Source organism: Mauremys reevesii, linkage group 20, assembly GCF_016161935.1.
Source record: "Mauremys reevesii isolate NIE-2019 linkage group 20, ASM1616193v1, whole genome shotgun sequence".
In the NCBI taxonomy this organism is placed as follows: domain Eukaryota; kingdom Metazoa; phylum Chordata; order Testudines; family Geoemydidae; genus Mauremys; species Mauremys reevesii.
Window position 1 is genome coordinate 20,846,204 of NC_052642.1, and position 16,926 is coordinate 20,863,129.

Below are 16,926 nucleotides of genomic sequence, written 5' to 3' on the forward strand. Positions count from 1 at the left end.
GACCTCCCCACCCCACGTTTTGACTGCCACATGGACAGACCAGCCTGAGGGACGGTTGGAGAATTCTAGTGCGCAGGACTGTTCGGTCACACCCAGCAGCTGCACCTTTCTGCTGCCCAGTGTGCAGCCTGGTCTCTGTGACGTGGACTGATCCATCTCATTGGCTATTGAACAGCCCGCAGCATAACAGGCTCCAGTTCCCCCCCCTCCCCCCCCCCCCGGTTGGAGTCACACTTGACAGGCTCAACGTGGCATTTGTACAGCACCTAGCACAATGGACATTAGCACCTTGACCAGAAGCCAGATCGGTGCCACCAACCACCAATCCCTCTTTTGCTTAATTGTCTGCAGCGTTTGTTTCCAATTCAACAGCCAAAGCAGCTGCTTTGAGTTATTCATTGCCTAGTTAATGATCACTAAATAAAATACAGGCCCTGAAGCACTGTCTGTGCCGTCTAGATTGATACGACTCCACTCTCTCACACAGCTGGCTGGCTTTCCATGCTCCTTCCTTAGTAGGTTGTTGTACCATGGATAAAAGGGGAGGCTACAATCTCGCCATAAGTGACAAATGGGCTGAAGGGGAAAGCAGCAGCTTGTACGCCCCCAGCTACTCAACACACACAAACTACCACATGGCTCCCCAACACGCCCCTCCCCAAGGACGCATGTAGGTTTGTTAAAGGAAATGATCACCGACAGAGCTACATGACTGAGGAAATGCCTACAGGGACTCTCAGTCCAGCTTTCAGCGACTGATTTATTATGAAAGGCAGCGTGGTCTGGCAAATTAAGCAGGGGCCCACGAGTCCAGGCAGCTGGCCTAGTGCTGCTCTATCACTTTCTTTCCCTCCCTCCCTCTGGCCTGTAAAGTGGGGACAATATCACCTTCTTCAGGAGGGTGAGGACGCAGCAACTAACAACTTCAAAATAATCCCTTCTCTCCGGGTGAGCCACCCAACACACAAATGTTCAACTCTCTCCCCCACAGCCTGGGAAAGCCTGCTGGGATGAGGCTACCAACTCACTACAGATATTGGGCAAGTCACTTCCCTTCCCAGTAAACTGCTTCTCCCTCTGTGAAACAAGGCCAACAACTCTAAGCTACCCACCGCCCGCTGGTAAGGCACTGGGACCTACCTGAATGGAAGGGGCTGTAGCAGCACATGGCATTGTTTCCTGGTTAGCACTTGCCTTCCATTCCTCAGCTGTTCGGCGCGTGCACCGCGTTGATACACAATGGGGTGTCCGTGTATGTCTCTACTATACATATACCCACCTTACAGCTCCTATTTCACTGGTTTCTGGGATACCCCAGAGCCCACTAATACTGTTACTGCTTGGTCAATGTAAGGAAAAGAGCTAATGGATGAACTAACCAATCTGGGAGAGGCCACAGCTCCAAAATACATGGTTGGTTGGGAGAACACAGCGGGATCTCTAAGAGGAGGTTACTCACTGTATCTGGAGGCTCTTTGAGATGTGTGGTCCCGATCTGGAATCGGTGTGCATGCGTGCCATGCGCCGGAGCTATTCGCAGTAGTGTCCGTTAACCTGCTCAAGCAGAAAACCTGGACTCTCCAGCACTGGAAGGCCTGGTTTAAATGCTTCTAACAAGGGACTACATGGGATAAACCTGTAACCAGCAGCAATCAGGAGTCACGTTCCAATTTAACAACAAACTCTTTGTATGAAACACAGCACCAAGATCTACCAAGGTTGGCTGGTTCCAGCCACAGACTGGTACAGCAGCCCCTTGGGCACAGAAAGGCCACAATGAGGACCCCAAACCAAAAACCTTTACTCATGTGAGTAAGACCTGCAGGTGTTCACCAGACATGCTTCTCCCTCAGCCCCGCCTCCCCCCGGGCCCATCTCCAAACCCTCACCCCAGACATAACGATGGCTTTGTTGTGAGGAATCTGCACCTCCAGGAACCAGGTGACTGTAACCATTTTATTACAAAGTTCCAATCACCATGTACAGTTTTTACAACCTCAATTTTCTGGGGGCTCAGCTGAGCTGCTTGGGGTTGTGTTTAGAACAGCACCATCAAGGCTGGGCTTGGGAAACAGCTACAAAGAACATCTTAATCAACTAATGTAGGGGGAGGACATTTCATACCAAGGAGCAGGGGAGAGGACAGAAAAGGGCAAGAGAGAATGAGAAAATGTCAGAACAGCGGAGGAGGATCAGGGCAGCCCTGCATTGTTTCTCCTTTTCGCTCGGGGTTGGGGGGTGTCTGGGGGGTACGTGGGATTTCCCCCAAATGCATATGACTGACACTTAACTAAGGCTGCTATGTGTTTGGTGTGGAGGTGGCGGGAGGGTAAATACAACCTAGAAACAGGAGTTCTTGAACTAGGAGGAAGACCTTTACTGCATCATGACCAATCCGCATTGAGCTTTTCAGCAGTTACACTTCGACTTGGCACTGTGGGCTCACTGAGACTGACGAGGGAAAGGAGGTTGGGTGGCAAAGGAGAATTCTCTTATTGCTTCATTGGCACTGTCTGTCTGGGAAGGGGTGGGCAGAGGAGAGAAGGGAGAAGATGAGAAGGGAGAAGAGGAGTGTAATATAAGAGCCCCGAGAACCCCAGTCCACTGCCTGATGCTTAAGTTGGCAAGAACACCATGCAAACGTTTGCCTGCTAGCTAGTGCCGTGTATAAAATAACGATACGGTAACAGTTCTGGCCTGGTTATTAGAGAATATATCACCATGAAGCACAAGCAAAGTCTCCAAATGCCAGCGACTCCCTGCTGAAAGTGCATCTCCAGGAGCCTGCTTAGGAGGAGGATTCATTGCGTAAAACAAGGCACCACAGGAAGGCTGGGTACTGGGTCGTGCGAGAGAACACGCTGAGCACTCTGCTAGCGGAGGAAGAGACCTAGTTTTAAATAACGTCTGTCGGTGCTGAAAGCCCCTCAGATGGGTTCAGGTTTTAGCTTGTCCGCTAGAAAGTCGCTCACAAAGGCTTCCACAATCTCAGGAGTGATTTCCTCGACGTCCATCACGTACTTGGCTCTGGCTGACATGTCCAGGATGGTGAGCAGGGGCGCTGCTTCGGGCAGGTTGGTGTAATCCCGCAGGGAGTCAGTCATGTCATCCTGAAAGCCAGCAAGAAAGAGCCCATAAACAAAGAGAATGACGCCAATTCTCTAGCTTCAGCCCTGCTCATCCTTACTAACAAGCAGCTGTTATTACAATGTATTGGTGTACGGTTTAGCTGTAGTAACAGCTAAACTCCGAGGTAGTCAAACCCAACAGTGACTATCTGTTCAGCCTTAGGACTTGGCCTGTCTTCTGCATCACACACAAGGCTGTGGGAAATGCAGACTCCTGGGCAACACTGGGATCCTCGCTCTTCAACTTGACAGCCCTTGGACTGCCACATAACTAGTGATCTCAGGCATCAGGGAGAGGAGTCTGGTCTAATGCAGTGGTTCTCAACTTGGGGTCCACCAGTATAATCAAGGGTGTCTGCGAATGTGCCAGCACCTACATCATAGTAATGATGCACCATGTTCTGACACTTATAGTTCTCACATTACAAGTCAATAGCGAGTTGGTGCTGCCCATACATCACCTTGAACGCTGTAGTTTATCATTTAAAGCACCTTCAGTATGTGAAAATGGATTCTCTGCCCTCACCAGCATAAAAAACCAAACACTGTTCAAGAATGAATGCTCAAGATGACCTTTGCACTTGCCTAACTGAAATTACCCCTCAACTAGACACGCTGTGTGCTGCCAAACAAGCCCAAGGATCGCATTAGTATCAGGTAAGCTGCCAATATTTTAATTCGCTATGTTTTGTTGTTGATCTGTTCAAATAATAATTTCTCGACAGTAATATTTGTGATAACTCCTGAAGTAATGTAAGAGAAACAAATTACGAGCAACAAAATAATGAGGGAGGAGCTGGGGGTCTGCAGGTTTGTCTGTTTAAGTTTAGGGGTCCCTGGGTGGTAAAAGGCTGAGAACCACTGGTCTCAATGGTTACAGCACAGGCCTGGGAGTCAGGTTTTCCCCCACTCCCCTGGATGGAGAAGGCAGAGACCCAGCTCAGATTCCTAGGGCCAGAACTCATTGACTGTGTTAAGATCATGCCTGGTAAACAAGAAAAGTTTGGAACCAGAAATCAGTGAACCAACATTGGTGGACAAAATGATGGGCTATTTGACCCACCACTCCCTTTGTGGATTAAAGAAAGAGACTTTGGGGAGAAAAACTGGCGACTGGCGCAAGCTTCACCATCATGGCGGCCACCCCCACAATCTCCTGAGACCCCCGGGGTTCATCATCATGATCCGGAGAAATGTCCTGACCCGGCCAGAGAGAGCAGCCCAGATGACATCACCACTTCCACCAGCTCCAGCTGAATCCCAACTACCAGCTGGGGAGGACCAGGATCAGACTTTAACAGCAACATCAGCTCCCACCCATCTCAACAAATTTCTCCCCCCCGCCAAATGAAAGCCTTTCCCAGCACTTTACACTGCAAATGCTTTACCTGTTTTGCCTTCTTTTCTCTATCTTCGATACAAGGTTAACAGGATTGTTAATGGTGTGTTTGCCTCCGAGTTGGCGGAGGTTTCTGTATTCCAGCCCCAAAACTTGCTGAATGCTGGACAGTGACTGGGTTATGTTAACACCTTTAGTCCACACGTTCCATCTAACTTAACACAACACCCCTTCCCACTTAGCTAGGATTGAAGCTCTCCTGCAGGCTTCCCTGTAAATGCAGGAAAAGCCACGCAGCAGACCAGCACATCCCCCCAAGACTGCCAGGCTTCCTCCACTCCCCACCAGGATCAGGGAGTGTAACTGACAAGCAGGGAGCAGTGCCCTATCCTGGCTGCTGCTCGCTGCCTGCCTGCACTGCCGCTGGGCCGGGGAGGGCTGTTCCCATGTGACAGGCTGGCCACTGCCTTCTGAGGACAGCGCTGCCAGGCATTCATCTTCACCTGTCTGGTTCGTCAGCCTACTCTGCCCTTCGACTCCCGCAGAGCACTTGTGCGTCCTGTCCCGGAGGGAGGCAGTTACCAGTACTGAAAGGAGCTCAGAGAAGAGCAGGAATAACAACCATGGAGGAGGGAAGATGAAAAGACCCAACTATGTGCAGCTTGGCTACGTAATGCCTGAGGGGTGGAGGGAATATAATAACCACCTACATGTGTTTGGCATGTCTAAGCCCCAAGGCGGGAGAGACGCTGATTGCCTAGGGCAGTCCTAGGGAGAAGGGGATAGCTAGGAGCAGAGGCGGGAAAGAAGGAAAGGTCAGCTTTCAAAAACCAGAACTGTCCAGCTGAGGAATAGGTCCCTCGAAGGAAGTGGTGGAAGCCTCACTGCCTGGGCGATTTAAAACTGGACAAGTCCTGGACAAGATGCTGCAGGAGACAGATCGGTGGTGGGGAAATGGACGAACATGACAACCTGACAAGTCTTTTCTATCCTGAGCCTTGGATCCTCTGATCTATTTTCCTCAGATAGAGCGAAAGCCAGAACAAAGAGAACAGCTCTCTCTGCAGGCAAGTTCCCTTCAAACACACCTCCCTGGAAAGGCCTTTCGCTAAATGCGCTCTGTTGAAATTCTTAGCAGCAAGCCCTTGATTCGGACAAACAGCCAGGTGTCTCCCCCCGTCACCTGCACTTGATCAACGTGTTTGAAGATAAAAAAGGTGAAGAGCCTCTCCTGCTGGGCCCTGGTTTCTCAAGTCAAAACTGCAGAACACAGAAAAAGCTCAGACACACTTCTCTCCTCCAGAGCAGTCCTTATCTGAGCCAAGGAAACCCAGATCCCTAGAGAGCAAGCAGAAGGAAGGAGGTCCTTTATCGTAGCATTGTGCCTCTCCTCCCATCAGGTCACTTTGGACACTCCCCTCCTCACACAAACACTTCCAGGCTGCCGTCCATCCACCTGGAACACCTCTAAGAGACCACTGGGCAAGCATCAACCTGGCCTCATTCAGATCCCTCTATAACCCACTTCCACCATGCAACCTACTAGTAGGGAACTTTCTGAACTACTGACTCAGGGGCCCTGATCGCTAAGTGGACACGACCTAGGTATCATATGGGCTTTCATTTACCTCGTCATTCAACCCCACTCTGTCCTCTCTCATCTGTATTCCCATCAGTCATGTCTTGTTCTCTCTCTTCTCTGAGGGGATGCTCGCCAATATTAAGGCTAACTCGGGGGCTCGGTAGCCCTATTCACTGCTGTATGAGCCAGAGGGCTGGGAAACCTACTCCCAGTGCCCCACACCTGTAGCGATCCAGCGTGCTGCTGGGCACTGCAACGTGTGCCGGCAAAACGGGTTTTTGCCCATCACTATATTGGACAATGTGTGTGTGTAGGTGGGCCCGATGCTGCAAACAGTGGAACTGACTGCTCCACCATCATCTGTAATACAGAGGTGCAGCCCAGAGAAACTACAAATCCCAGCATGCAGTGCTTAATGAGGTGCTGCGCTGGCTGCTCAGATGAAGATGGAGCCGCTTCTCTATTAATGACATTGGCCAGCGTTTACCCCTGGGCTGCGCTATGGCAGTTAGCCAAGAGGTGCTAAGCATGAGATGAGCCCATTTCTATGCCCAAACTGTAGCCCCCCAAGTCCTGGACTGAGCCGCCTCAGTTCCAGCATTCCTAGAGACCAACAAATGGAGACTCACTCCGGCAGTGATTTCACACCGTGGGGTGGCCTGATGGAATGAGGATGGCTGAGCCAGAACACCCCGTACTCCTGTAGGCTTTGCACCATCCTTAACTGAGACAGCTGTAATGTGCGGGGGTGGGAATGACCTCCTTGGGGCCAACTGCCCCTGGGCATAAAGCCCCAAGAAAGAAAGGCAGGAGATGCCGGGTTGGGGGCTGCAGGAAAGTTTCATGACAGCCCTGCAGCCACTACCAGCTCGGAGTAGTAGGTGGGCTTTGTTTGCACTCCTCTGCCCAGAACCGTCTGTCACAAGACAAGGAGAGCAACTAAGAAAGCTCCAAGAGCAAGTCAGTGCCACCGAGATGAAAGCAAGGAGCAGGAGGTAAGGGCCCCCTTCCCCGAGGACGTCAGGATGCTCCCGCCCAGCGTGTCCTGAGAGAGTGGCGTGCCTGCCCCATGCTACAGGATACAGCTCAGAAACCCAATCTCAGCACAAAGCCATTGTTTCTTTAGCTCCTTCAAATGTGCCCAGTCAGCTGTAGGCTACACACCAGCCTCTCGGTGACCCATGAGGGCTGGAGGGATTTGCTCTTCACTTCTCAATGCTTTGCTTAACCCACCCACCCTGCCCCAGCCAGGACATGACTATACACTCCCTTCCACCCACCGCTTCCCCCTCCCAGCCACCCCCATGCACACGCATGAGAGAACAAGGGAGAGGTTAGAACAGTCGTGCACGTACTCGCATGACATACTTCAGCCTTTGCCAGCTCACGCTGTTCCCTCCCTCCTGGGCCCAGTGCCTCCACTGCCCACTCCGACTGCAACTCATTGCAAGCCTGGGACTTGGGTGGACCAAGCTCCATGGAGGGCCAGGGCAACATGCATGGCAAGTGGGAGGGAGGCAGTGGGCACTGGCTGGAATAGCCCAAGTCCATCTAGCAAACTGGTACAAAGTTAGTCACCTTGATCGATCGGTCCATCAGCCCTCACAGAGAGAGCGCAGATCACAACACGTCATTCTTGTTGTTCCAGCCAGTCCTTCCGCTACCTGCTGGCCAGGCTGTCAGTGGCACCAGACACTTGATCAGCACCGCAGCCCAGAATCCCTGAGTGATCCGCCAGCCTCAGCCTCCCACACAACGTACAGTCAACCTGTGGAACTCCTTGCTAGAGGATGTTGTGAAGACCAAGACTATAACAGGGTTCAAAAAAGAACTAGATAAATTCATGGAGGATAGGTCCATCAATGGCTATTAGCCAGGATGGGCAGGGATGGTGTCCCTAGACTTTGTTTGCCACAAGCTGGGAATGGGTGACAAGGAAAGGATCACTTGATGATTCCCTGTTCTGTTCGTTCCCTCTGGGGCACCTGGCATTGGCCACTGTCAGAAGACAGGATACTGGGCTAGATGGACCTTTGGTCTGACCCAGTATGGCCGTTCTTATGGGATTAAAGTTGCGCACCACCGCACCTGACTAGTGTTAGTACAAACTGCAATTTTCCTAATGGCCCTGCTCTTTGCGTAACCTAGTGGTTACAGCACAGGACAAAAAGCTAGGGGGTTCCAGGTTCTATTCACCATTCTGCCACTGAGTCACTATGCGGCCTTGGATAAGTCACCTGACCTCTCTGTGCCTCAGTTTCCTCCTCTGTAAAACAGGATAGTACTAGAATGAGCTGGCCAATGTGTGTACATAACTGCCCTCTGCTGGATGGGATCTGAACAGAGTAATTGTGTGACACAGGCTCTGTGCTGAGAGCTGCTAATGGAGATTCTCCTTTAACTCAAATGGTAAGGGCCTGTGCTTTTGGAGCAGGGGAATCTGAGTTCTCTTCCAGCTCTGGGTATGAAGATCTAAGTAGTTGTGGTAGATCGCGTAGTACCGACCATCAGATTGGTTTCAGAACCAATATGGCTGTGGTTTGTGAAATGCTTTGTGATCATCAGACACAAGGTGCCAGAGAAGAGCAAAGCACGAATGGAAGGGTGTGAAATGCCAGAGGCGCAGAGCTAAGTAACAGACGTGACATCTGAGCTTGCAAAAGGCCCACGCGGAAGGTACGCGAGCACACAACCAATTAAAGAATGACAATTCAACAACATATTTTGGAGAGAATCCTGGAACAATAGAGCCTCATCCAAGATGTCCCCAGACACACGCAGCGGCTGAAATGAATCCAACCAGAGCGCTGCTTGGTGGGGGTGTGTGCAGCAGGGGTTGCATTAATTTTGGTCAATGCGTGCAGGGAAATCAGAGCTCTGGGGAAAGGGTAAAACACAATTTGTCACTGCCATAGCTGCGGAATTACAAAGCCAGGGCTGGAGTGATTCATTTCTCGCTCCTGGCTCCAAGCACCATAGTAGGATGCTTTTTTCTGCGCTCCAGTTAACGTGGCCAAACCCAGAATGTGCAGCATCTGAAATTGGGCCTTTTTCCAGAGTCATTTTTTCAACAACGGTAATAAAAAATTTGTTAGGCAGCTGGGTAGCACTGTAGCACTTAGCTGCGACCAGCCACACAAGGTAATTTATAATGCTGGCTCCCTGGTAAGCCGGGGGTTTCGAGAGCAGCCAGTTCGATGGTGGATGTGGCCAGGGAGGGATGAGTGACCAGTCTCTGCGGCTTTGTTTCTGTGAAACTGCTGAGAGCCTTAGCTCCGCATTTTCCCAGACATTTCCAACCTGCGCTTCTTCCAACCTGGAACCGACTGAGGGGCTGAAGATGAAGACGGCTCGAGAGTCGCAAGGCGTCAGGAGTTCCCACCCTTTATTTGACTGTCGCAAAACCACTGCAACCTTCTAATAAATGCAAATGGGCCTCAGATGCGCCGGGAGAGAAGTGGGCGGCGCCCGCGCAGGCCGCATTGTGAGCTGAGCAGGGCCACCGGAAATGCAGGGATGGCCACGGAGCCGGCAGTCGGAGCTCTTGAGAAGGTGATGAATGGGACTTTCAGGATGCTCCCCCACTCGTAGAGGCTGGGAAGCTGGCAGCAGCATGAATAAGCAGCAGTGTTTCAGCTACTGCCAGCGAGAAAGAGGGTTAGGGAAGAAAACGCTCCAGAGGTTACGGGGGAGGGGCACGAGCATAGCACTGTTCTAATAGACGCCTTTCCAACAAGGGGGTTATTCAGAGACCCGGGCTGAGCTAGGGAGGGGGTGATGTTAGCGGGGCAGATGACCCTGTGTGTGTGGGGGGGGTACAGCGTGTGAGAGAGATGGACGTGTGTGTCACGGAGAGGAGCGCACGCCCCTGGAGTCGGGGAGGGAGCCGCAGGGTGGGACAGCAGGCTCCCCTCTGTGCACAATGCAGCTCAGGAGGGAACTGACTCTGAGGGGAGCACTAAGGGCTGGGCATGCACACGGGGACTGGGTACACACACGTATGTTACACAGCCATGCGAGGCTTTGCACCTGCCCCATGCTCGGCGATTCCCTGGGACAGCTGCCTGCTTTGGGTGCCTGAAAGGGAAACACAGACCCTTCCTCCTGGGCCCCGCAAGGGGAGTTAAAGGGCACCATGGATTTTCCAATCCTTGTTTAAACCATGTTTGTAATTTTCAAGCCTACAATGACAGCATGACCGGCACAGGCTAGTAAAGGGCTGACAAGATCTGTTCACACTGAGCTCCTTCCACTGGGCTTCTAGGCTTTCTACAAACCCCCATCCTGCTCAGGAAACGCTGTCTCCACTGGACACATGAGGAAACAGGCATGGAGCGTGAACAGTCACACAGCAAGGTCAAATGCTGCGCTCCGCCACCCTTGAGCCAGCCAGTGAAATTGCTGGGGTTGTGCTGACCCAAACTTAGGCCTAGGCATTCCCATCACTCAGCCCTGTGCTTGTTGCTGTTTCACTGACCACGTGCACCTGAGCCACCCCCAGCAGCTTGCAGAGAAGTTACGCACGAGTTCCCAAAGGCAGGATTTACCCCGCTCCTCTTGTTCACCCACTGAATGCCAAATCACTTCCACCTGGCCTGCAACGTGCCCTGCTAGTCACGTCACTCTGAATCTGGCTCAGTGATCCCCACGGGAGCTGCACCCTCTCACACCCAGACTGGAGTCAGCCGCTGGTGCCTTTCCTACACTGGCCCTAGGAAGTGGTGGACTGGAGGCAGCAGATTTCTTGGAGTTCCCTTTCTCCTGTGCACAGACAGAGCAGGGCGGCTCCATGAAAGCACGCCTGTGTCTGCAGTACAGGCTGTCCTATAAAGGCTAGCCTGGCTCAGAGCGGAGCAGATTAGGGCCAGTCAGTGCTGGCACTGCAGCAATTGCTTTGGTCAGCTGCCAGCTCCCCAGGGAATAAGATTTAAATATTGATCCCAACCTCCCCTCGGTGCTGCTGGGGTGTAGCAAGAAAATAGGGCCTTAAAGGAGCATCTCTGTGCGCCGCACCATGCCAGGGGATTGCTGAGTGGGGTCGGACGCACCTGGTAGCCAGCAAGGACTGAAAGAAAAGGCTGGTTTGCATTTGTTCATCTCTTTGCCTGCCCTGCCAAGTTTCCTGTCTGTGCAATAAATACAGAGGGGCTTAGTATTAGAAACAGCAACCAGCAAACCTCCAGGAGTTCAGAAGTTCTGCCCAACAGCCAAAAACGCAGCTGCATGTCTCGTGCGCAGACTCTCCTAGGAGTTGTGGGGCGTCCTGCCTCTGCTGCTGTATTTTGGCGCTTCCACTTCTAGACGTGCCCACAAGGTGCAAGGAAGTGGGATCAGGGAAAGGAGCTTAGTCCTCCCCAGCCTTCCTGGGTTCCTGTCAGTCTCTGGGGAAGATTCAGGTCAGTTCTTTTTAGATCCAAGCCAGCTGGCCAGTTTCTAATATTCATGAGGTGACCCAGAGACTTCCAACGCATTCTCCTTTAGTGCCAGCCCTGGCAGAGGGACTACGCAGAGCCGAGGAGTCTTCCAGCTCAGAGCCCAGGCCCCACCTCAGGGCCCGACAGAAAGCTGGAGACACACTAATCTCCTGAAGTCCCCAATTGCCTATTCAGGACCATGACAGAACAGCCGAGGCAGCCTGCTCAGCCCGTGGAGCAGGGCCAGGAAGAGGGAGGGTATTTGCATTGCCCTGCAGAAACCTCTCTGGCCAGCTGAGGAAGGAATCACATTTGACCAACCTCAGCCAGAGGACTGATGGTCGCCTTCCATGCAGAGCTGTGGAGAGGGTGTAAAGGAAACCTGGTGTTGCCCTGGTGATCTAAGGACATCTTGCACCCAGCGAGGGGGGAAGCACGATGCACTGACAACACTACACTGAGCACAGATTCACCCTCCCCACTGCCAGCGAGGCAGTCGAGCATGTGATGGAGCACACAGCAGGCTGCCAGTACACGTGGTACTCAGCCAGCCAGAGGCACCATCTGCAAAGCCTCTGAACAGCAGGGACACCTCTGGACATGACACCCGCCTGTCCCTGCGGCTCCGGGCGTGCTGCAGAGCCAGGGAGGCAGCACTTCCCTCCAGGACACCAGGAGCATGCTCACTGCTCCTTCTCTAGACAGACAGAAGCTGGACCGCAGAGACACATCCATCACAGGGCTGTCGGCTTCACTTGGGAGCTCTCGATAAATCTTACGCAGGAATGCCTCCAATTAGAGGCCACTAGAGCACACTTCGTTACAGGGCCGCATTCAACAGAAGTGGGCCAGTCTGGCTCATGCTCCAAAGGGATGTGCTGAGCAATGCATTCCACACACACACACCCCCGCCCGCCCTAGGCCTGACCAGCCCGCCCTGCACGTTTTCTGAGTGGCTGCAGGGGGTGCAAACAGAGAGCACAATTAACAAGTGCCACTCATCATCTCCCTGGGCATCTCCTCTCAGGGCACTGAGTCCCCAGAGCAGCGCAGTCTGGGCGGGTGAAGCAGGGCTATGGACAATGTGACATCACTCTCAGATTCAAACACACCTTCCCTATCAGGGGAAGCCTGTAAATCTTATACCTTTAGTCCAGTCATTGAGATGCTGGCTCTGAATTCTCAGCCTCTGAACCCTCAGTATCAGCGGAGCAGTCTCTACTCCTTGCAGTGGGTGGCAACCTCTACTCCTCCCGCCCCCCTCCACACCCCACAGACAGAGGGAGAATGCACGCTGATTGCATCAAGTCCTCATCCAGCGAGGGCAAAGGCAGCAGTGACGCCTCTGAATCAGAAATGGAGAGCTCCTGTCAGGTCCCAGCTAGGCCACTCTGCTGAAAAGCACAGTACGACTGTTCCCCACCGCCTATTTGCTAGAGCTCTGTCCCGTCTATCGATGTCTCCAGCAGGGGCGGCTCTAGGCACCAGCGGCCAGCGCCCCGGCAGGGGCATCCTGGGAGGAGGCGTCATTTGGCTCGGTGGAGCTCCATGCCTGCGGCTGGGTCAGGTCCACGGGGGACGGCGCGGACCTGCGGCTGCGCCGCGCGGCGGGGTCCGCGGGTCCGCGGCTCGGCGGAGCTGAGCCGCAGGCATGCGCGCGGCAGCCCCGTCCGCCCGGCGTCGTGTGGACCCGCCGGCATGCCGGCGCGGGCAGAGCCAAAGCGAAAAATCCCGCCCCCCAGGATGAGAGAGCCGGAGGAAGGGAGGGGGGCGCGGGACTGGGCTGCGGCGGCGCGGCGCAGCGCTCCTGGGCAGCCGCCCTGTAGAGCCCCCCAGCCCCCAGGAAGGGTCTCTCCTTGCTTGGGAGGTTCCTCCACAGTCTCATGCGGCTTGACAGTCAGTAACGGACAAGTCACACCAGAGTCTCGCATTGAGGGTTTCCAATCAGTTAAATAACATCTGAGAATCTAGAAAACCCTTGGTTCTATCCTCAAAACTCTGCCCTGGCCCCAGGCTGTCATCTGAATACAAGCAACCTGTTCATGAAGTCAGCCCCAAGCCATGTTATGTTACCACAGGCCTCATTGGATAGGAAAGTCAAAGAGAAAACTGGCACAAGAGGAGTTTCATAGCCAACAACCCCTGCGGTGTGGCGATCCTGCCAACCCCACTTCCCCATTCGTCTTAAGGGCAAAGCATTTAAAGAATGCTAGGAGTGGCACGCTCCCTTTGGCTGCTTGCAAACTTCTGGGGTTTGTCTGAGTTTTATCAAATAGAGGCCTGAAGCTGGGGAGTTTGTGTTCCCAAAACGCTATTTTGATTGGTATGTTAAAAACTAGTGGTTAGAGCCAGGGTGCTGGGAGCTAGGATTCCTGGGTTCTGTACCAGGCTCACTCAGTGCCCATTTACTCACCTGTACACTGGGGACAAGTAGATTCATAGATTGTAGGGCTGGAAGGGACCTTGAGAGGTCATCGAGTCCAGTCCCCTGCCCTCATGGCAGGACCAAATACTGTCTAGACCATCCCTGATAGACATTTATCTAACCTACTCTTAAATATCTCCAGAGATGGAGATTCCACAACCTCCCTAGGCAGTTTATTCCAGTGTTTAACCACCCTGACAGTTAGGAACTTTTTCCTAATGTCCAATCTAAACCTCCCTTGCTGCAGTTTAAGCCCAATTGCTTCTTGTTCTATCCTTAGAGGCTAAGGTGAACAAGTTTTCTCCCTCCTCCTTATGACACTCTTTTAGATACCTGAAAACTGCTATCATGTCCCCTCTCAGTCTTCTCTTTTCCAAACTAAACAAACCCAGTTCTTTCAGCCTTCCTTCATAGGTCATGTTCTCAGGACCTTTAATCATTCTTGTTGCTCTTCTCTGGACCCTCCTCAATTTCTCCACATCTTTCTTGAAATGCGGTGCCCAGAACTGGACACAATACTCCAGTTGAGGCCTAACCAGCACAGAGTAGAGCGGAAGAATGACTTCTCGTGTCTTGCTCACAACACACCTGTTAATGCATCCCAGAATCACGTTTGCTTTTTTTTGCAACAGCATCACACTGTTGACTCATATGTAGCTTGTGGTCCACTATAACCCCTAGATCCCTTTCTGCCGTACTCCTTCCTGGACAGTCTCTTCCCATTCTGTATGTGTGAAATTGACTGTTCCTTCCTAAGTGGAGCACTTTGCATTTGTCTTTATTAAACTTCATCCTGTTTACCTCAGACCATTTCTCCAGTTTGAATTATGACCCTGTCCCCCAAAGCAGTTGGAAACCCTCCCAGTTTGGTATCATCTGCAAACTTAATAAGTGTACTTTCTATGCCAATATCTAAGTCGTTGATGAAGATATTGAACAGAGCCGGTCCCAAAACAGACCCCTGCGGAACCCCACTTGTTATACCTTTCCAGCAGGATTGGGAACCATTAATAACTACTCTCTGAGTACGGTTATCCAGCCAGTTATGCACCCACCTTATAGTAGGCCCCATCTAAGTTGTATTTGCCTAGTTTATCGATAAGAATATCATGCGAGACCGTATCAAATGCCTTACTAAAGTGTAGGTATACCACATTCACCACTTCTCCTTTAGCCACAAGACTCGTTATCCTATCAGAGAAAGCTATCAGATTGGTTTGACATGATTTGTTCTTTACAAATCCATGCTTTTCTTTCCCTATCACCTTATCACCTTCCAAGTGTTTGCAGATGATTTCCTTAACTACTTGCTCCATTATCTTCTCTGGCACAGAAGTTAAACTAACTGGTCTGTAGTTCCCTGGGTTGTTTATATTTCCCTTTTTATAGATGGGCACTAGATTTGTCCTTTTCCAGTCTTCTGGAATCTCTCCTGTCTCCCAAAGATAATAGCTAGAGGCTCAGATACCTCCTCTATTAGCTCCTTGAATATTCTAGGATGCATTTCATCAGGCCCTGGTGACTTGCAGGCATCTAACTTTTCTAAGAGATTTTTATCTTGTTCTTTTTTTATTTTATCTTCCAAACTTACCCCCTTCCCATTAGCATTCACTATGTTAGACATTCCTTCAGACTTCTCGGTGAAGACCAAAACAAAGAAGTCATTGAGCATCTCTGCCATTTCCAAGTCTCCTGTTACTGTTTCTCCCTCCTCACTGAGCAGTGGGCCTACCCTGTCCTCGGTCTTCCTCTTGCTTCTAATATATTGATAAAAAGTCTTCTTGTTTCCCTTTACTCCTGTAGCTAGTTTGAGCACATTTTGTGCCTTTGCCTTTCTAATCTTGCCCCTGCATTCCTGTGTTGTTTGCCTCTATTCATCCTTTGTAATTTGTCCTAGTTTCCATTTTTTATATGACTCCTTTTTATTTTTTAGATCATGCAAGATCTCATGGTTAAGCCAAGCTGGTCTTTTGCCACATTTTCTATCTTTCCTACCCAGCGGAATATCTTGCTTTTGGGCCCTTAAGAGTGTCCCTTTGAAATACTGCCAACTCTCCTCAGTACTACATTCATGTATTCATTCATGTCTGTAAAGTGCCAGGAGATCATCGGGGGCAGGTGCTCCGGGGTGGGTGGGAGGTCAGCTCACTCTTCACAAGCCGTGCAGGAAGTCCCTCAAATTACTTTCCAAAGAGAAGCAGATGCTTGTGTAGCTGATAAAAATCCTGGTCCTGCAGCCCTGCCCCACACAGAACTCCCGGCCTCGATGGGAATTACAGGTCTAAGAGCCGCAGAATCGGGCCCTTAATGTAAAAAGCAGAAGAAATAAAGCCAAGGAAGTTCCTCTCCCGCTTACCTCTCCTGCCACAAAGAACAGCAGCGGCGCCTCCTCGTCTTTGGCTTTGTACTTGGCAATGATTTTTTCTGCTATCGGCTGAATCAGTTGTTTAGCTGCCTCCGACTCCCCGTCATCCTCTGAATCTGCAGGGCACGGGCAGCGGGAGAGAAAAAGGCAACACAAGAGGGAGGTTACAATCAAATGGATCCAAAGACACTGTGTTACGGGAGGCTTTATTCCATACAGAAAACAGGAGCCAGAACACGTGGCAGCAACTTCAAAGCCAGTGTGGCCTTGTAGCAATTAGGGAGCAGCTGAAACGTACTTTCATGTGAGCCTGGGAAATAAATCCTACCGGCGGAGCAGCTCCTGCTCCCAAAACATTGCAGCATTTGCTCCCCTGAAGCGCAGGGCCAAACACACCCCGAGAAGCTAGTCAGCCATTTGAAGACCAGAGAGCACGCTGATCTGACACTGTCTGTCCACCTTGGGATGACCCACTTGTGAGTCTCTACAGGAGCAGCCCTATGGAACAAGCTGGGATTTGGCAGAGGTGCAGTGGAAAGGGATGAGAAGATCAATCCAACGCCAGCCACGAATGAAGTACCAATGCTTGGTTGGAAGGAAGAGACACAACATGTCCTTGAGCAGCAGCTAGATGAAAAGATCTCGATGTGGGGCAGCTTTCAGCATCAAAACA

At 51.6% G+C, this 16,926-nt stretch overlaps 1 protein-coding gene across 1 annotated transcript in view; it reads right to left on the minus strand.

The window, feature by feature from the left end:
• Nucleotides 1–1,935: 1,935 nt before the first annotated feature.
• NXN (nucleoredoxin) overlaps nt 1,936–16,926 on the minus strand; it is a 98,834-nt gene continuing 83,843 nt past the window's right edge. The window contains 2 exon segments of the mRNA XM_039507775.1: nt 1,936–3,110; nt 16,245–16,369. Coding sequence (XP_039363709.1) covers nt 2,928–3,110; nt 16,245–16,369 — 308 coding nt within the window. The 3' untranslated portion in view covers nt 1,936–2,927.